At 41.7% G+C, this 21,413-nt stretch overlaps 1 protein-coding gene across 3 annotated transcripts in view; it reads right to left on the reverse strand.

Annotated features, from left to right (window-relative positions):
• Positions 1 to 21,413, reverse strand: part of arhgap32b (Rho GTPase activating protein 32b) — a 113,520-nt gene that overhangs the window by 2,531 nt on the left and 89,576 nt on the right. For 2 of the 3 annotated variants that reach the window (XM_040151501.1, XM_040151500.1), the window contains exons 14-24: positions 9,927 to 10,076; positions 6,693 to 6,795; positions 5,354 to 5,498; positions 4,764 to 4,846; positions 4,319 to 4,426; positions 3,714 to 3,859; positions 3,398 to 3,599; positions 2,819 to 2,964; positions 2,655 to 2,729; positions 1,664 to 2,479; positions 655 to 1,313 (exon numbers count right to left, since the gene is read on the reverse strand). In XM_040151501.1, coding sequence (XP_040007435.1) covers positions 655 to 1,313; positions 1,664 to 2,479; positions 2,655 to 2,729; positions 2,819 to 2,964; positions 3,398 to 3,599; positions 3,714 to 3,859; positions 4,319 to 4,426; positions 4,764 to 4,846; positions 5,354 to 5,498; positions 6,693 to 6,795; positions 9,927 to 10,076 — 2,633 coding nt within the window. Of the gene's footprint in view, positions 1 to 654; positions 1,314 to 1,663; positions 2,480 to 2,654; positions 2,730 to 2,818; positions 2,965 to 3,397; positions 3,600 to 3,713; positions 3,860 to 4,318; positions 4,427 to 4,763; positions 4,847 to 5,353; positions 5,499 to 6,692; positions 6,796 to 9,926; positions 10,077 to 17,740; positions 17,940 to 21,413 lie in introns of those variants that run through there. The other variant, XM_040151502.1, reaches the window with a different exon arrangement.

Below are 21,413 nucleotides of genomic sequence, written 5' to 3' on the forward strand. Positions count from 1 at the left end.
TTACAATAAACATGTTGAGAGCACACACCTCAGCTAGGTGCTGTCCAGTGCCACCAGTCTGGTTACTGGGCCGTTTCATCGCAGCAGCAGCATGCCATACATTCTTAATGTCTGTTGTTTAACATGTTTTAGTCTTTTTCCCACTGATAGTGGTGTCTTTTCTTTAAGGCAGATTTGGCTTTTGTCGGATTTAAAATACAAAACGGCACGGAATATTAAAAAGCCCTTTAGAGTTAAGAAGTAAAACATGTAATTAGTGACACTAACAGCCAGCACTAAATTAAAATATTCTCTGTGGAGGCTCTAAAATACTCCATGGTAAATCCACAGTAAATGTATTGATACATGTGGTGTTCTTGGTGTTTCCAGTCTTTATGCTAAGATAGGCTAAGCTAACAGTCTCCTGACTGTAGCTTCATATTACTACATGCAGACTAGAGAGTTGTAGCGATCTTCTCATCTAGCTCTCAGCATGACAGTGAATTAGCATATGTTCAACACTTCCTTTACAGCTTATCCATGATGGTATGCTGCATATACCAATTATTATTCAATTTGGATCATGCTTACAGCAGGATAATATCGGCATATAATGACCCTTACAATGTGTAAACACCAATCTACATAATCAAACTGGTAGGATATGACACTTACCTCAAGAACAGGCTGTAGTAAGACTCCAGTGTCTTTACAGCTGCCACTGGGGGTGGTGGCTGGAGTGGAACTGGATGAGTTTGTATGGACAGGGACCTGTCCTGCAACAGGCTGCTGCCTTTCTGGACTTTTCCTGGTTGGAGAAGTCAGGCTAACTGAACTAGAGAGTGGGGCACACTTGTAAAGAGGAGTGTCTGGTGGGGTGGAGTCTATATGTGGTGGACTTCTAGTGGACTTGGCACTGTCTGATGGCTTGGTAATCATGCTGGCTAACTCTAGCGGCTGCAGTTTGATCTGAGGACTGGAAGTGGAGGGATTAGATGAGGCTGTGGTGACAGTCGGAGCAGTGCTATTTGGTGGCGGGGAACTTCGTCGTTCAGTTCTCTCCTCGGAGGAATTCTGGAAAAGTGGGACAAGTGGATGTGGCAGGTCCTGGAAGTCAGAGGCCTCCTGTGACTGCAGAGAGGACACTGGTGTTGGGGGCTCAGAGGACCGTGACTGAGATTGGATGGAGACCTGCTGAGCAGACTCAGCGAGGGCCAGGGCCAACATGCGGGCAGCATTTTTAGGAGGGGGAGGAGGAGGAGGGGCAGAAGTGGGAACTGTAGAGCTGAGGGAATGAGGGGTGAGGTCCTTTGAAGAGTCCGGAGCTATGACTCCTATCAAGGACACAAAAACACAAGGGATCTATAGTTGAAGAATGTATAAGCATGAGAGCAGTAGGTGAAGTAAAGGCAGGCAGGTTTTACGGTGCTTCGAGAGTGGGAAAGGGGGCAAAAGTTAAGTGTGGAGCTCAGGAATCCCACATAAACATTTATTTAAAGATGAAATCCATGCAAACATGGGGAACTTAATCTAGAAAAAGGCATTTATATAGTTGATTGCATCATTTATCACATTATTTTTTATCTACATAGTGTATTTAAACAGTGTCAAGTCTGAAACACGCCAAAAACTACAATTTAAAAAAAAAAAAAAAAAAAAAAAAAAATCCTTCTCTGCTCCTTACCTTGGTGCTGTTGGCTGCTGGCAGCTGGTGCCTGCTGTATGCTGTCCTCTCCCTTCAGCTCTCGACTGTCCGCGCTGTCAAAAGCTGCCAGCTTAGAGTGCAGCTCCATTTGGAACGCTTCACTTAGCGACGGCTCGGCTGCCCTCAGCAGCACACTGCCCATCAGGGGAGGAGAGTCCTTGGGTATCACAGGAGGCGATAATGGTTGTGGAGGGACAGCCTGTCCAGTTGTATTCTTGTCAGAAATCTCTGTAGAGAAAAGCTCTGAAGTGGCAAAAGGTGTCAAAGTAGTGGCCTTTCCACATTTAATAGGTGACACAGACTGTGTGGGTTTGTCGGTGTAAGATTTCTTGCTTCCCATGTTCTCTCCAGCAGCTGGACTGAAGTCTGTGGACAACAAGGGGAAGGTCAAGCTGCCCAGGAAGGAGGCAGAGATGTCAGAGCCGTTGGTCTTGCTACAGATGCTGCCCGGGCTCCTCATTAACGTGGAGGCCTCGACCCGAACTAGTGAGTCATCTAGGGGGAAGGCGTAGGAGGTGTCAGGGAGACTGCACTGGAAAGACATGGGGTCGAAGTCCAAGGATGCCATGCCAATGTCTGGCGGGCTTAGGTCCACATCTTCACCTGCTGAGCGGGGAGGTGAGATGAGAGCAGGCACACAGATGGGCCCATCGTCTCCATCGCTGTCCTCTGTGGCGTCCAGGTTGTCGTAGGAGTTGCAGTGCTGCCTAGTGTCTAGCAGCTCGCCGTTAAAGGAGGCTGACAGGGCATCACTGCTGGAGCGCGGCCTCCGAGGACGGTACACCTTGGACTCCCCTGAAGAAGGAAAAAAATATAATCAGAGACAATTCACTTTAAAAGGCGCTATGTGTAACAGTAGGTTACACTATAGAGCAACACGCTATGGGCAGCACAGACTGATTGAACCCCTCATGCTGAGTCAAAATAAAGTGGAATACACTGATCCCCTTCCTTGATTACAAATGATTACCTTCAACATTATGCAGGGAACTCAGTGACTCTTCACTTTTGGCTGATCTTAATGTTGCTGTGTCTCCTCTGCCTCCTGAAACATGATGATCATCAAGTATCAGTATTCTTGTTTAGTCAGTTGTTTAAGACTTTCTTTATTTCACCAGTGGAGGAAAGACTCACCAGCGAGAGCCATAGCTTTTAGTTCATTAGGCTCACTGGGGTTGCGGTGAAGCTTACGCTTGGACATGGAGGAAGACTTGCCCAGGTTGAAGAACGAACGCCAGCTACCCACAGGAGACTTCTTGGATTTAATAGGAGGCCTCTTCCTATGATTAAAAAAAGGTGGTGGACAAGCAGGCAGGGACAGTTAGTTTCACTAACTTAAATACAAAATAACCAGTTACATCAAAGGGTTTTTCACCACTTTTTAAAAACTCTGTGTTTGTAAAATCAGATCATCTTCATTTGTAAAATATCTGCCCAAGTGTTAAACTAGAGAGAGTCAGGGGTCCAGCCCGTACTGGCAACCTGGTGCAGGAGCAAAATGAGTTTTGCTTACAGTCTTACCAGTGACCAGCAGAGGGAGACACATTCCAGCAATAGAATTTCCGCCTAACATTAAAATGCAATTTTTTACAACAAACTCTACAGTTGGTATGCTTTGTAAATGTCTATCTCCATCTGTGTGTGTAAATTTACATTTTATATTCACTGGTTTTATGAAGATGCTCTGTCATCAGGAAGGAGGAGTTAACAAACCTCTCGGTGGGAAACTCGATGACGGTGTGGAACTTGCCCTGCAAGGCGGCTGGACCTTCGCCCACCTCAATGTACTTGCTGTCTTCAGTGACTGGAGAGTTGATCTGAGCCTGAGTCCTGGCCTGGGCCTCCTCCAGACTCAGAAGTTTTGTGGAGGGTGACGAAACGAGCAGGGACTTGGGCCGTGACAATGAGTTGTGACCTGGCGATGTGGAAGCAGGCAGGAGTACAGCGATACACGGTAAAGTAGAAGCAGCGTTGGGTAGTGGAATGACAATTGGTGCAGGGGTCTTATCTATTTAATGTCTTTACGTACCTGCTCCTTCTCGTATTAGTGAGCTGAGTTTAGTGCTAAAGAGAACATCCACATGGTTGAGGATGAACTCGACCACCACCGACTGGATTCTGACTTCCATGAAGGCTGCTGTGCCGCTGAAGCACGCTGATTCAATCTGTTTTGACCTGAGACAACAATGGAAAAGAAACAGCAAAAAGGGAAGGGGTTAAGTTAAGTTTGATTTAATCATGGGATCAGCTCCACACTGACCTGAATCAAATTCTGTCCACCTGATTATGTTTAAGTGGTTAGATTAAACTTACATCATTTAAATGAAATAACTTTGAGATGAGTTTCCAGCATTTGATGTTGTGTGTTGTGTCTGTGTGCTTTAATCCTTCCTGTCATGCAGAATGACTCATTTAAAGCAGGTTCTTTCTGCCGCACAGAGCACATTATCACGGCTGATTCAAGTCTGAGAAATTGCTGATGTGAGTATTATAGAAAAAAACCCAAAGTACCTTAACTACATTTATGTCAAACTGAGAAAATCCTCAGAATGACTCTGTTATAAAACAATCCCTTAAGTAAATAAGAGGGAACTTCATACAAAGAACACTCTATAACACAGGATGGCATCTCACCTCAGCAGGTTTGGAGCCCAGACAATGGCCAGGTTCTTGCTGTGCATGTTAGTGATGTAGCTGAACGTTGCCAGGTGGGAAAGGTGTCTCATGAGGAACTCCAGGGTCCTAGGAATCAAATATTAATTTATTCAGCTTGAATGGGTTCCCATTAGTGATGTGCAAACTAATGGCCACGATAAAAGTTATTTCGTCAGAGCACCGACATCTCACTCTGGAATTTGCATTTATATGCTTTCACAAAGTACGGGGAAAATTAGTTAATCATCACCAATGTAAACGTCATCTGGGACCCAATGAATGATTCCATTCTATGCAGCGTGGCACCACAAAAACCTTGTTTTTAACACTAAGAGAGACACACAACTCATGTAAAAGCTCAACACATCCGTAATCTGGCAGTTACTTGGCCTGCCAACGGGGGGCAGCGTGCCTCCACACTGACCTGTAATGCGGCGGAGGAAGCTGCTGGATGACGTCATGGATTTTGATGAGTCGTTCTTCATCCGTTGCTGCTGATACAGCCTCCTTCAGAGTCAAACCAAAGCAAGAGATGGTGAGATAGGGAGAGGGATGTATATAGTGGGATGTATCACTGTATCAACTTTCAGCCCATTCACTTGACATCCCAGGTTCATGCTGCTACATGGACCATGGAGGGGACATCAGGCCCCCCTCCTCTCCCCAGCTGCCATAACAACCAGCAAACATTTACCTCCTCCTAACAGACAGCATTGTTGTGCTTGGAGAAGGTTTTTATTCCACAAAGAGTGGTTTGCTGCATTCGGAATGACAGGGTGTTGAGTACATTACTATTATTTTAGGGGTGTCACTGACTCATACCTAAGATAAACGTAAAGAATTCCTACAAGATACATCTGAGGAATTTACTTGCTTCCCTATAGAGCACAATTTTGCAGTCAATAGCCAGTCACACTCAATCAGTGTCCTTTGGGGAATATGTAACAGACCTGTATCAACACATTAAATTGGTGTGTGAAAAGTCACACAAAGTCTTGCCAGGGCTTTGCTTACAGAGAATTTCTCATAGAGCTGGTAGGTGAGCAGGGGGTTGGGCAGCTCTCTGAAGTAGAGTTTACACAGCGAGCCAACACAGTGGATGTCCTGGATATAAACATCTTTGGTCAGGTCGGGGATCTGCTCAGAGTCAAACTCATGCCTGATGAAAGAGAAAAAGGGCAAAGACAGAGTCAACAAACTAACTTAAACTAACTCTGAAGAAAAAAACATCACTGAATGGCTGCTGTAGTTTGATGGTTGGATACAAAACATGAAAAAAGTCAAGCTGCATTTCACTAGTGTTTTAGAGGAAAAAAAACTGACGTTACTACACAAACTTTCACAAAAATCTGCAAACTTCTTTTAAAAGCTGGTAATAATTTAATCTCAGGCTGTGCTTGAACAGTCTAATGCGTCATGTGGTCAAGGTTTTGCAGTATGTTTCATGTTTTCTTTGGTTTCAGAAGTTTGGGGGGGTGGGTGCAAAATGAAGTTGAAGTTCTTCAACCAAAATGCCTATGTGAATTCAATTTGTTTACATTCATTTATATATTTATACATATTAAAATGGAAATTAACACATTATAATGAAATTGGTCTTTTTGTCTTCATCAGTCTAATAAAAGAATTGGAAATGTGGCCTACATTTCTATATGCCCTGAAAATTACATTCAGTTTCATTGAGACTGTAATTATGCTTGATTTTAGAGCTTACTGGTGTGAGCTTACTCTAATAATTGTATGTAACCTAGAAAGAGTATCAACTTTTCTATGAACTATTCCGACATTTGAATTTTGACAGCTGGACAATCAGAAGACACCATTTAGAGGGATTTTACTGAGGATCTGTGGAATTGAAACACTGGAATTAACATCCCTGCATTTGGTCATCTCCACATAAGCAGAACACAATCCTACCCTATCCAAAATATTTACATGTAAAGATTAAATTACCTTCGCAATCTTTACAGCAGGGCAGAACCAACCAGAACAGAAACAATACCTCCTAACATGTGACAACACATACACTGCCTTTTCCAAGCCACGACTGTTGTAAAAGCTCTGATTAGCAAAGCTCTTATCCTGCTATGACAACATTAGATGGTAAAAACTGTTGATGAGGAACAACTGTTACACTCAAAGTCCTCATGTTTTTTTTCCCTTTTACAGATGCAATAGGCTTACATGGAATTTATAAGTTATCAGCTGTTAGTTGAAGGGTTATGGTGGGATAAAATTGTGAGCTCCTCCTGTAGCAAGACATTTCTGTGAGAGCAGGATGCACAGATCCTGTTAAACACTTCAATTAAATCCTGTGCCAAGCTGTATTCACTGGTCAGTGCATGTCTCCTACCGCAATTTCTGGATATTTGAGGCAATTCCAGAGAGGCGGTAGATGCCGTCCACCACACCGTGTTTCTCGATGAACTCGGTGCAGCTCTTGAGGACCTGGGGCACTGTGAACAGAAACAGCGTGGCATCACATATAACATCTCTTTCAGTCAATAATTGTCCAGTCATCAGTGAGGGCTACAGGGTCAAGGAGAGGGTGGCTCTCCTTTTTGAAGTGTGCATACAGTGCGTCCAGGCTAGAGTTCAGGGGCCTTTTGGTCATGCGGCTGCAGGCTCAGAGGGAATATTGTGTGAGAATAACTTTTTGTGCTTTCGAAAGGGAAAGCACTTTTCAAGCTTAGGTTGGAAAAACTTTAACTTTGTAAAGTGGAAAGGAATATATCCTGAAGAGCTTGAAAAATATTGTGTCTTTATCGGTGCTTTTCACTGGCTTTTAACCTTTTTTCTACATTGATATAGTGTTCTGGATGAAGCAAATAGCGAGATTACATGTTGTCTGCGATTGAGGCAGCCAATCCCATACGCTCGGCCTCAAAGCAAAATGCCAGTGATTGTGTGTTAAAGATGGACAGACCAAAAAAAGAAAAACCTCAGAAAAACACAGATCTTCTTCATTCTCCTTCAGCGACCATGAATCATAGAGGCATGTTATTTATCTGTGTCTGTGTGTGTGTATGGGAGATAAGGATGGTGGGTAAGTGTCCAAGGAGGTTCCCAGGCCTCCCACAGCTCACACATCATTCAGATGATGACAGAGAGTGGGACACTGGCCGGAGCAGCTGCTCAGATGAATTCCACACATAGCCAAAGAGAAAAGAAGGCCAGATCTGAGGAAACTAGTGGGCATTCTCCGGCAGAAGCGAGGACAGTGAGAATGGATAAATCCTCTCCAAGTTTTTTGTGTACAAAGGTTTTGTTATGAGGTTCTCTTATCACAAAGATACACAACATATGCTTGAGTGTTGAATACATTTCGACACACAATAAGATTTCATCTCCTTAAATTCCAGTCAAAATGACAGCATTCAAAGCAGCTGCTTTCAGCTGATTTTAGTGACGATTTAAATTCTTTATCAGGCCCTTTTTAAAAGCTCAAACTGACTTCGGTGTAGGAAGAAATACAAATCTTTTGGCATTATCTATAGATGAATCCGGTGAACTCCTCTGACAGTTGAAGGTAGCCTGTTAGAATGTGAAAGTAATTCAGTCTCAAAGTTCTAGTCTGAAATTGTGATGACACGGGCTTTGAAAACAACAGCAAAAAAAACCAAAAACACTGACATAGCACTTCCCAACTCCACAGTTTGGATGTGAAATTGCTGTGTGGAGGAGTTACATTAATTAAACACAGCAGGAATTACTTGCTAGCCTATGATTTAAGGCATCAAACTCCATGATTCCTTGTACTGTAATACGAAGAAATGCATCATTTAATAAAAATCTGAAACACACAATATTGTAAAGGTGGAATTTCGGCCAAAAAATCTAGCACCAAGCATGAGATATGCAGGGTGGCAGCTCATCATCGGGCCCATGCAGGCGGTCCCTTATCAGCACAATTGAAACGTGAAGTTTTAATGGAGATTTATGAAACTTAAATTTATTTCATGGAGTAGATGCTTGTGGCTTTTACTTTCCGTTTTATTCCCAAAGTCTCAGGTTGTTGCTGGAGCAGCTGATAGCCGCACAACAAAAGGTCTAGCCATCTGTTCAAACTGGACTAAATTGTATTTTGGTAGATTTTAACTTTTATTTTAATAGCATATGACTATATCTTAAATGTATAACCAATTTTACAGGATGATTTGGACACATTTCTTAGCAAAAGTGCTTAAAAAGTGAGATCCTTCATATACATTACAGCCACTGTAGTAATGGTGGCTTGTCTACATCTGCAATACAACCCTGATTCATCTATATATCCGCAGAATTTCTGTAGTCTATTCATAAACTAAAAATCATAATTATTATTTATTTTTTTTTAAATCACTGCCGCCATCAGTCAAAGTGGCTTATCTCTTCATGTAAAGGTGAGGCAGGATTTACAGAGGTCAAGGATTGACTCCTTTACCCATGAAGGTGTGACTGCGATGCAGAACAACCACCACGGATCTTTAACCAGAAGACTCAGAGTGATCTCTCTGAGAGGTGTCGGTAAGAAAAGATGCACTCACATTTAGACACAGATTGTGACCCATTAACGTTAATAATAGGGTTTTAAAGTTAGTGTCAACATGAACTGAAATTATGTTATTGATCAAGGCTCAACAGCAGAGGAACATCATTACACTGGTTGGAGCTGACGTTACAATGTTATCGGGAAACAATTATCCTCCCACTCTGTCTTTGGGACCATGACGTCAGCTCACCTGCTAGACACCATAGTGCTGAGTGATCAGAAAATCAATAAGGCTGCAGCAGGTAAATGTAGACCTCAGTCCGGCAAATATGTTTATTACAACCAGAGAGAGCTGTCAGAGCTGGTGTTTACATACAGTATGTGGTGAATATTTGCTTTATGGTCCATAATGAATTTCAAGTCAAGATTATCAGCTCATAAATTAGAGAGGAGGGCAGCAGGTGTGTTTGAAGAGGTAAAATTTTCTCTCATGATGTGACTGGTATATGTTAAACATTAATTTACTTTGAATTTGAGCCTAAAGGATCATGATTGCAAAGAACCTGATAAACTGCAGGACTTACATTTCATTACAGCAATACATTAATTTTTCATATAACAGTAGGTATTCACAGAATGACAACGTCAAATAATAGCCAGGGTGACTATTTCTTGTCCGCGAGCTGCCACTTCCTTGAGTGTTGTCTCTGTGAGGTTGCCAGGTAACCAGTAGAGACTCCAGGAAGTCACTGCACGCAGCCAAGAAATAGTCTAGCCTATAACCCAACTATAAAGACACAACATAGTTTTTGTGGAGATTAAACAAATGAGACACAATATGTTAAATTAAGAGCTTTAGAGGTGTTGTTAGGCAGATTTTGTTAGAGAGACAGAACCAGGCTAGCTTTTTCCCTGTTTCCCGTCTTTATGAGAAGATAAGCTAACCTGCTGCTAGCTTTAGCTTCATAATTAACAGACAGGGAAAATGGTATAAATTTGAACATCTAACTCTCTCCAAGTAAGCAAATAATGGTATTTCCCAAAATGTCAAACTATTCATTTAAACTGCGGTAGTGCTACTACTGTCAGGTGTGTCTGTATGTGGGTGTTTCTCACCATCATGTCCTGAGTTGAGGAGGTGTTCTCCCAGGTCACACCCGAACACCCTCTCCCGGAGGATGCCCCTCTGCTTCAGCTTCTGCTTGGTGGGTCTGGACTTCATGAAGGAGCGTAAAAAGGTGATCAGCTTCCCGTGCTTCTTAGACACTGAGGAACGATGGAAGGAAGGAAGGACACATCTTAGATCTCTTACACAGATGTTTACTACACTATAGTAAGTGTGGGTTTGACACTGGTTCAGCTTTCACACAAGCTCTATCCATGCACTAAAGTGAAACCCCATACAAGGTGCTCAACGTTGTCCCATTGTGCATTTCAGCTTCATTCTAATGCAAACCCTTCCTTTATGTATGTCTAGTTTCCTTGAAGCAAAAGCTTCATTCCTAAATACCACCTCCCAGGCAACTACAAAGGAATCCTCCACCTCGAATACCAGTATCCTCCGTTCCTCTTCAAAACAAGACAAAAAAGGAGCAGACCTACTTAAAAAACCCAACCCACATTAATCAGATACTATGCCTGGGAAAGGGTCGTAAGCTTCTTAAACTACACACCAGTTATTTTCTCTGCTTAAGAGTGATGTGGAAAGGCTATCAAGTGAATCAAACAATCTGCATTTTTTGGAGGGAGGAACAATGGAGCTGGCCTCCACTCCAGACATTTGTTCAAAAAATCCCCACTGAAAACCACACACTGTCAGCCACTGGTGAGATGACAGTAGCAGAATGTTTTTTCACTCTGGGGTCAGTTTGTTAGGCTTGGCTGTGCAGACGAAATGAACTTGTCTCATGAAAGCATCGATTTTCCTTTAACTGAACAGTTAACAGTTCAGTTAAAGTCTATCAGTCTTGGTTAAAAGGTTGATGTTTAAGAATTGGCCAACTGCTGAATTCATACTCCAAACGAATAGGGGTCAGCATTTTACCAGAAATTAGGGGTGTCCACCCCTCTTGGAAAAAAAACAAGGAAATGCACTCTTTGGTCCTTCGGCATACCGGGACATATCCCAGTGGGCTGTGGCATTGGTGGGTTGGTAGACCGTCAAAATCCCATAAAGTTTTAACTGGTCCTGTCAGTCTCTTTACCGGGCCTCTCGGTGTACCTGTCATTCGGGGTGCACGTGAGAACGTGCTGCATGCGATTTGCGGGACCGGGCTCACTGGCCACTCACGGCCAAGTTTCAACCCTCACCCTCACGTTGAGCTAACATTAGCTTGAATAAATTGACGACATGTTGCCTAATCTGCATGGATTGGGGAATAATGTTTTCCGCGCAGGTTTACCTTGCATTCTGATTATGTAACTGGTAGGTTGTTTGCTCCAGTTCTCGTTAGACTGACAACAACGACAATTTCACACCCAGTCTCTCCAGTCAGAGAGACAGGGATGATGTAGTGGTAGCTGGTCTAGAGGACGAGCCACGAGAGGTCCAGGAACGTGAGGGAGAGAGAGAGCAGCTAGAGCAGCAGCATCATTAGCTGAGCTCGAGGAAAGATGGAGGAATGTCACTAAGAGAGGACGGCAACAACACAGGTTTATAGTCCACTCGCAGCTACTACTTCTTCATCCTCTCATGTTCTCTCATGACTCAGGGCAGACTGGACACTACAGTGACTCACTATCGCCTCTTGAGGTACAAAGTGGTATTATGAGACGGGACGGGCCCGGGCTAGCTGGTTAGCATGCTAACTTCAGTAGATATCTCTGCAACACAATACATAGACGTCTCTGACATAACGTCAAAACTGTTATTTCTTCTGTTGATAATCTTAGTTAATTCCTAAATGTTTTAAACTAAAACAAATAGCACAGCAGAACATAAGCATCGTGATGCGCCTAACATGCTGTTTCTCAACGACAGTAGGTTCACTGATGCCTTTAGTCAAATGTCATGTTAGAGGTGACGTAGAAACACTGGTGCTCTATGAAGATTATTGAACAAAACAGGTTGATCACAAAATTGAAAACCAATTATTTCCCTATCTTAACCCTGCAAGTGTATTCAAATAAAAACCTCTCTCTGTGAAGAACAGGGTCCTACTAATTATCACACGTACTAGATCTTTTCCAGATGATGTCTTTGAAATTCTTAAAGCAGCTCTGTTTTTCATACCATTACTGCACTTTAAATCTTTTACTTGGATGTAAGACATCACAAAGAATTAAACAATGTTTCCCAATCCTCTTTCATCTTTGCTGTCTCTCTGTTTTCTTACTGGTGTCAGCAGTCTGCCCTCAGCTCTTGTCACTGCTTCAGTGAAGACATTCTGGTCTTGAATTTCACCTTTTTTCTACTTGTCTCTCTTTGATCCTTTGTGGACACTTACATCGTGCTGGCCTTCACACTGAGTTTGACCAACAACTTTTCCTAGTTTTCAGTCACTCTGCAATCTTCCACAGCACAACTACCCTTTCTGAATCTTGGAGACCAATAAAAAAATGTGGAGCACACAGCAGCCACATGGTCCATACTCTTGAAACCTGAAACGTTTAAAATGACAGTGCAGATGGTCTCATTCAGGAAAAAAAAGAACAACCCAGGAACACTTACTTAAGGTTTACTACTGAGGACAGTATTAAAATGTCCATTACCTATCCTATCGACGATCATTGTGTTTTTTCAGCCACACAACATCTGGAACTTCACTATATTTTCAAAACAGAGTGATCTCACTAACATCTCATGTCTGAGGTGCTCTGGGTTTAATTGGGAAAACTGCTGTGTCGCATCAGTTTTTATTTATATTCCAGGGCACATTGCTTTAATGGATTTTAAACACAGTCACAATCCCAGCCATTTCACTTCTCTAATGTGTTTCACAGGCTTGACATCATATTCATTTTACCTGCTCTGGAATTCAGACCAAAATAAACACACAGACAGCAGTTTAAAGAAGAAAGCATTTATGATTCAATTAAATATATAAATAATCTTTGGTGAGATACAGTTTCTCTTTGCTGTTTGTGGCCAAGCTGAGCTCTGCTTTGATTTGAATACATCTAAACGTAGGCCGCTGCTTACCAAACTCAATCTCCAGTAGGGCTGTGCGATATGACCAAAATCTAATATCCTGATAACAATACATATCACGATACAGCACATTTTCTGTAAATTCAATGAATTAAATGACCACATGGAAAGGCCTATTTCTTATTAGTTTATATACTTGACAAATAAAAGGTACTTACTCATATTTGATTTATATTATTTAGAAACTTTGTGTAAATTTTCAATAGAGCATGTAACAAAATATGAAGTATTCATTTCTAAGTGCTATATGAAGCTAACTGGCACTTCGTATTGGATGACTGAGACTGAGAATCTTCAAAGACAAAGTAATGTTTTAAATAGAAAAAGGTTAATATAAAATGCTTTTCAACTATAGTTGCAAAAATAAAATAAATACAGGCCTCAAATGTGAATATGGTCAAAAATATCATAACCAAACATATAGTAATCTCTAACAGAAGAACTAGCCCCTCTTTTAGGTACGTGCTGCTCGTTTTGTCTTGGCTGGTTTTGGTCCTTCATCGGTTCAGAATTACCCCGTGCTGTGTCACCTTCACTCTTTTCCATGTTTGTTTTGCCTTCATGCAAATTTCCTGCCTGCATCTGTGCAATGTGGAAGAATGCAAAACGTCGTCCAAATGGCAAAAAATATTGCAGTAAAGAGTGTGATTTGTGACAATGAAATGAACGATATGCATAATATGGTCACAAGTGATTATATTTAACTAAGAGAAATACATCATGAAGCACACACGCGCAACTATGAACATTATTATTATAAAGAATTATTCCAAAACAGCCACTGTGAGAGACTTGGCTCCCTTGCCCAGAGTGTGTTAGGTAAAAATTAATGAAAAACGGCCCATTTTGCATGTTAAATTTACATTATAGAGGTAAAATGCGTGCAGCAGACTTAATTGACAGTCCAATTGAGTACATTTTAAATAAGAAGTGCTGTTAAACGAATAAGCTGATGGGAATGGAAAGTTACTTTGCAACTGAATTAAGTTTCTCATTGTGTTGGAAGAATATTAACAAAAATATATGCACACAGTGACTGTGCATGTGCATGTTTCAGAAATACTGTGGCAGTGACACTTCATTCATTTGCTTCTTTATATCAAACACATGTCAAGGAGCAGCAGAAACTGCAACAAAGATACATTTTAACTGAGTTTAATTGAGTTACTTGGGGAAATAAGGATAACCTGTTAAGGTTATCATCCAATTCACTGTTAAACGTGTGGCTGTTGAAAATAACTAAACTGTTTGAGGCAATTTTATTAAAAAGGGGTTCAGACTTGGTATCCATTCTTTGCATGTCTGCCAATCTTCCCACTAATCGCCCAGCAAGGTCCTTTCTTCACACTGTGTGATACATGTAGTTTTTTTTTTTTAGATGATCATCTTTCTGTTCTATCAGTTAGTGTTTTTAGAAGTTAAATTCTTTTGACTGATATTCAAAACTCATACACTAGTGTCTCAAGATAAACAATCCTTTATCAACAAAGATTTATAGCCATCTCTCTCCTCCAAGTTAATAAATAATGTTTGAAAACAAAGTTTTGAATCCAGAGTCTATATTGCTGTTTTAATTAAGCAGCACTATCAACTCTGAATTAACAGCCGGCCTCTGAGCCAGCATCTGCAAACTAGACCCAGCGTTTCATTTCAGGGAAAAGTGGAGCGACAGTTCACCCCCCCCGGGAGAAATTCCTTCTGTGCTGGTGTAACGAGAGACAGAACTGCTGAGGCAGCTTTGTTTACTCACTGTTGAGGCATCAAAAAAGGGCCATCAGTATCACGTGGGGCTGGGGTGGGGGTTACTGTGCGACTGTGTTGGCTTACACTTACACATCCCTTTTTATTTAAGAACCCGGGCTGACTGTAGGACGTGAGCAAGAGGAGTGCAATGACAGGCATGAGTCCAGAGCAAGGACAGAGACTCCCATCTGCTTACTGTAAGGCAGATGACAGCCTGAAGGCATGCAGCTCTTCAAGCATGCTCAGCACTAAAACTGCCTCTAACACACTCACTGCTGAAATCCAGCTGGGTAAAAGGCATTTAATTTAAGAAGAGTTGGACTGGTAGGGCTGCTCTCTGTGACAGTAATTACAAGATTTATAGCTTGGGGGTATTCCGGTGATTTAGTTTTGCACTTTCACAAAGTTGGAGGTCTTGCAAGAGACACATTTAAAAACAAATGGTTAAATATGAAGCACCAGGGGCCAAGATACCGTGACATTTAGTCCTTAGTGTGGTTCAAACTCTATAAAAGCAGATCCTACATTTCCCATGATGCAACTGGATGCAGTCTTTCATTAGACCCTCTCTGCCTGGTAAACGCCCATGGCTTTCAAACTCCACACCTACAATTTGAAAGGCAGGCTTTCAGTTATCAATTTATGGTGCCAAGCCCATAACCTTGATAACATCACTATGAAATCATCATGACAAGGAAACTGATCTTCATGTGAAAAAAAAATGGTGGAGTGCCCCAACAAACAGCTGGCAACGGTTTCTGTAGAATATTTCTGGATTTTTGCAATCATCATAAAATCTAATGGTATATCTTTGACACGTGGCACTCTAAAAAGGAGCTGGTGGCTGAGATACAGTATTTACAGCTAGGGAAATGAGTGCCAATAGCCTGTCCCTGGCAACTGCATATATAACAGATAAAATCCAGGACAGGACAAAGTTACACCAGAGAAGGAAGGTTACTGCCTGATGATCAGTGACAGGTTTCATTTGCACCCCTTCACTGACTGTGTTTCTATCACGAGGCTTTTCCCTGAGAGAGCCCAGTGAGAGGCTGGGATATGACGAACAGGGGGTGAGACGAAAAGTGGCCAAGCATTACAGCAGGAACAATTAGAGACGTAATGGCAAACACCATGCTCTCTTTCCCCTTCTCCAATCCCCAAATGGACCACCTCATTCCATTCAGTTAGCAAGGAGCTTTTCAAAACACGCAGATTGGAGGAAAATTCCAACTTCATGGCAACACCACAACTGCCTAAAGTAGAGCAGTAACACCACAGAGCCAATCAGCACTCTGGCCTGGGTTATCTGATACAACTACTCTGCGTGTCAGTGTTCCCTGAATACACATGCACCAGTAGGCGTGACCGCGGCTCCTTGGGGCTTCACAATGCTCTCATCGCAGCTCAGCTCAGCCTTTTCACTTCAGCCAGCACCCCCTCGAGACTCAGCAGCCACACACACCCATGTCGGTGGCGGAGCGGGAAATTCAAACCGCCCTCCTCTTTGCTGTTATAGTTTCAAGACATCACTATGTGAACGGGTTGGATATGATTACATCGTCAGTCTCAGAAATCTACAATGGATGTGCCGAGGGCTTTTTTCTAAGGAGATTTTTATTTTTTTATTTTTTAACTGTGGTGGGTCCTGCAAAATAAATTTAAGTTTTTTTGACCAACGTCCGTGAATGATTCTGACAATTTTTTCCGCAAATGTATCAATACTATTGCATTCACTTAGCATCTAAAGACAAACTTGATGGTGAGGGTGACCAGGTACAAAACACTTTCAATATATTCCTTTTGCCACAATTAATCCTGACAGAGTAGTTTATCTTTTACAGCCACTTACAGAACCCAACAAGACAACTTGATCACCATTATTAGTATCGCTTCCTGATGTCTGTCAATGAAAAAAGGACATTTGTCCATTGAGATGCAACTACCACAGAGATAATTTTTCGCACTACGTACCAAACTAACAGAACATAACACCGGGAGACACCCATTAAAACATCTCCTGTTGGTGTTTCTGGATGGTCGTTCATTGAGTAAACAACAGAGCCGTCTGGAGTGACTGACCTCTGTTTGGACATAAGAGCCTAAGTGTGCAAAGATAGTAGGAGCAAGATGCCTGCTTGTTCCTTCTCTCAATGCACCACTGAATACAATTTTAGTAGAAAGAAGAGAGCCTGTGTGTGTGTTTGTGTGTATGTGTGTGTGTGTGTGTGTGTGTGGGGGGGGGTTCAGCTGGGCCACATCAAAAATCCAACCAAGGAAATGTCATGAAAGTGCGACAGATATCAGCATCAGTACCAAGAGCAATTGTCACACCACTGAGTGGCAACTTGTTGTGACCCCTCCACAGCCAATTTTTGATCAATTCTATTGTAAAATCAAAAACAAAAAGTAACTATTTTCAGTGATGGAGAACTAACAGCCTTTCATTGCCTGGTACTGTCAGCCAAGGTCTTGCTTTATTTTCTGAGCAACCGTGGACACTAATGTGAGGGGCTACTTTATTATCCAGTTATAAATGTTTTTTCAGATGTTTCAATACTGTACGTCATGTGACAATATGTTTAAAATGTTTTCCTTGCTAAATAGACATGTTATTCCAAACTGCATTTCAAGTCTAAAGTCTTCTGAAGTTTTCTGGTCTTTGTGTAACAGCCTATGATATTCTAATACAGTGGGACATTATAAATATCATAAGACTATTATAAGACTATTCAATAACTTATTCTTAAGTTATTGAATACATGTAAAAAGAGAGAAACTGGAAAAATCTGGAGTCATATGGGGAAGGAGCAATATTTTCCACACTTCTTTAAGACTTGCGACTTCCATCATTCAAAGTGCTGTCTCTTCACACTGTCTCTGCCTCATGAAACACGATCCATGTAACACAGGATTAACTGTTATCTATGTCCAGTCATTTTTTGGGGGGGTGATAAAAAGGTATTGGCAATTAACGATGGGGTACTGTGGCGAATATAAGAAATAAAGCCAACGCATTTCAATCGAACTTTCTTACCTTCGCTCCATAACGCTGGACTTGCCCTGGGGCTTTATGACAGGATTCCAGAAAAGTCCAAAGTACAACTGTCCACTTATATTTGTCTTTCGCTAACCGCACACCTGTACAAAGTCGCGATGAAACTTCATCTGAGAGCGGCGAGGCCTGTTTAAGCAAAATTAGAAAATAAGCCAATAGTAAAGGCTGTGAAGGTTTGACATAGGGAGCAGAGCAGCGCCGCAGACTCGCCTCTTTGCTCTGTCAGCTAGTATCCACGCAGAGCTCCGCTTCAACGGATTGGTTTACAACCAGCCGTATGCTGCCTTCAAGCGCTTCCGGAAATATGGACACTACCAGTTGTTAAACTAATTCGAACAAAGCTGTGAGTACTACTGAAGCACATTTTTGTATTTAGTCAACATGAGAGGGCGGGTGGGCCTAAAAAACTACTTTTACTTGACATATTTAAGTAAAAATACTTGATGCAATGCCTGCCCTTTCTATTTGACTTCTGAAAAACACTACCAAAATTCTATGACGATAAATACAAACTCCATTTCAGCGCCGCGTTTAGCTCCTCTAAGCTCCCATGTCTAAGGTAAGAGGCTGTAAATGCTGTCAGTCCTTGCATTTTCTGCTTCTTTCCAGAAATGACAGAAGATGAAACATCTGACAGTTACTTGCTGCGGTATTAGAAGGTGACGATTCAGTGTGCTTTATGTGCATTCAAGTTCACTTCCTCTCTCTTTAAGACAGTACACCCCTGCCTCCTATTACTGGCTTTTCCATGTACCAAATTTCAACATTTCCGACAGCATTTTGAAGGGGACACAGGAATCAAGCAGCCAAGAGGCAAGCTGGTGGTTTAACCTAGTGGAAAATGCTCTTTTAAACTGCACACTTACATACTCCTAACAAGCAGCGTAGGACATATAGGATGGTCTAGCATTGACTTAGAATCAGCTCTCCCTTCTGAAGGCCCCCTTGGCCCCCTGAAAGCATTATCTTATTAATTCTTTAACTAGCTTAGTCCCTAAGCAGACATGTTGAGTGAAAATAAAGTCAAACTAATTTGTTGCTGATCCAGAATCACAAGACTGCAGTTAGACTTTTCCACTGCATGTGATTGCTTCAACTTGACAAGCATTTTACAAAATACAAAGGCATTTTTTTAGTCTTATGCTACTTTATACATCTACTCCACTACAATTCAGAGGGAAATATTGTATTTTTTTATTCTTCGTCCCCTCACATAAAAGCAGGGTCTGATCATTGTGTTTCAGTGGTGTATGAGTTGTTAGCAGTTCATCCAAAGACTGATTTCCCATTTAAACTTTGCAGATATTCATGATGAGTTTGAGGCCATAAGACGTAAAGTTATCCAATTTTTCAAAAAAGTGCAAAGATTTAGTCCAAAGTCCAAATAATAAATAGAAATTTGTGCAGCAGAACTTTGACTTTTTCTTCTTTCCCCTCGCATTAATCACCTCATGACCCCTCACAGATAAATGTTGGGAGTCCCCTGGGAACCACTGGACTAAATTACATAACTGTATATGAAGGGGTTAAAATCAGGTCCACCTCAAGCAGCTACAACAGTAAAATGCTACTTACACATGAATGCATGAGTAGTAGCAATCTAATAATTATACACATAATCATATCACTCACGAGACGTTTTTCTGCAGATCGACTCCTTTTACTTTTGATACATAAAGCAAGTTTTGCTGATAACACTTCTGTACTTTTACTTAAGAAAGACATTGGTTGCAGAACTTTTATTTGTAATGGAGTATTTTTGCATGAGTAAGTTGTACTTTTACTTAAGTAAAGGATCTTCGACCACTGTCGATCTTCCACATGTATATATAATATCTTGCTCAATAAAATTTATTGTCTTTCCCCCCAGTATCACACTAAATTCAGCTCAACCAAATTTTTTTCTGTGCAACACAGAAAAACCTCTATACGTCCCTACACTATCACCTACAGACCACAGACACTTTGAGCAAGAAACAAGGTGAAATGATAATATCTGAAAGTACAAAGTGAAACCTACAGTATTACCAGTTAGTCCCTGAACTTATCGTGAGTGGGAGCTGTAATAGTTGGCATGGGGCTGAGTAAACAAGATACTGTGTGTGAGGAGTTTTCTCTCTTTAAATTCATTTGTCTATTTTTATACAATATTCAGTGTTTTTTTCACTTGCTTTGTCATATGATACCTTTAAAATGCTATCAAACAAATTCAATATTAGCGGCATTAGAACCATGGGATACGTTTAGGTTGTCACTGACATAGCACAGACAGCGGGTGGAGGTTGCCTTTGGGACAAGCAAAAGCACCATTCACCTATGCCATCACGCCATGATGTCATATAACACGTAACAGGATGAGAGCCTTATGTTACATGAAGTTATCTGGAGCTGCTGTTTTTGCATGGATCAGAATAATCAATTTCCTTCCTGGGATGTGGAAATACTGAGAAAGTTTTTTTGGAGCTGCATGTCAAGTTCAATGTACAGGAGCAGAACGCCATGCTGTCTGAAACATAAACATGCTTGTCAATTTGAATTCCTCCTTGAAAGGAGCAAAGGTCTAAAAAATTATCTTTGTGCTTTACACACTCACTCAGTTTACAACATAGCTGTTAGTGTGTAAACAGATGCAGCCTCCCCCAAACAAAAGGTTTGGTCTACAACAACAGTCTCTTATTGAAACTCCAGAGCAACACGTTACACAGGGACCTTGCATAGTTTCACAGCACCAGGAAATGACTGGAGATCCTCAGGAACAGGAGGACAAATCTTACTCTGTCTCACACATTCTCTCCCCATTCCCCTTCCTCTCGCCTTCACATAACCAGCTGTCTTGGCTCATACATGCTCACAGCTGCCCAAATCTCTGGTCCCCAGACATGACGAAGAGCTGCATATAGGAGGGGGGGGGGCTCGACATCTGGGTCAGTAACTGGTAGATCTACTGGGCTGTCTGGGGAGGAAACAAGTCTGACTGTAATTTTTTTCTCAAAGCTCAAAACTCTTTATTTTCAAATTGATGCTGACTAAAGACTCTTTTCACTGTGAAGAGAGTACACTCCTCCAAGCTTCAACTACGAGACAACACAAGAACGTGGATCGAAGGACTGATAACTTCTAGTGTCTTCGACCTTCTTTTTAACAGAGCAGGGCAGCATGTTAACAATTTCCATGGTTTTACTGGGAAGCAGCAAAGGTTAGTGGTGAGAAGAGCGGATCTAAGCAGAGCAAGAATATTTTTCCAATGCTGTGTGGCTCCCTACAGGAATGTGCTCTTTCAGTCACCATGGAGAGGGAGACAGAGATTCTTACTGTTGCAGGACAAAGCTTAAGGTTCAATGGATGGGTTTACAGGCCCCCTCATTGTAAAAGGATTAAATAAATCAAGGCCGGTCGAGACCTAGCACCACGGCACCCCTGCTGTGGCCTTTCAGCTTCAACCAAACAGACACAAACAAACACAGCTGGCCCTCATCCAGACACAGGGTATATTCAGCAGCTTTGAGAAATGCTGTAGTAACCTGGCTCACCCCTGAAGTCATTTGCATACACCTTGAGGGGGCCACACCAAAAAACAGAGCAGGGTGCTGAAAGGATATGATTGTTTGATTTGAAAGCATGCTTTGAAAAGCATTGTTACATCAACACTCCC

Source organism: Xiphias gladius, chromosome 17 (genome assembly GCF_016859285.1).
Source record: "Xiphias gladius isolate SHS-SW01 ecotype Sanya breed wild chromosome 17, ASM1685928v1, whole genome shotgun sequence".
Lineage (NCBI taxonomy): Eukaryota > Metazoa > Chordata > Actinopteri > Istiophoriformes > Xiphiidae > Xiphias > Xiphias gladius.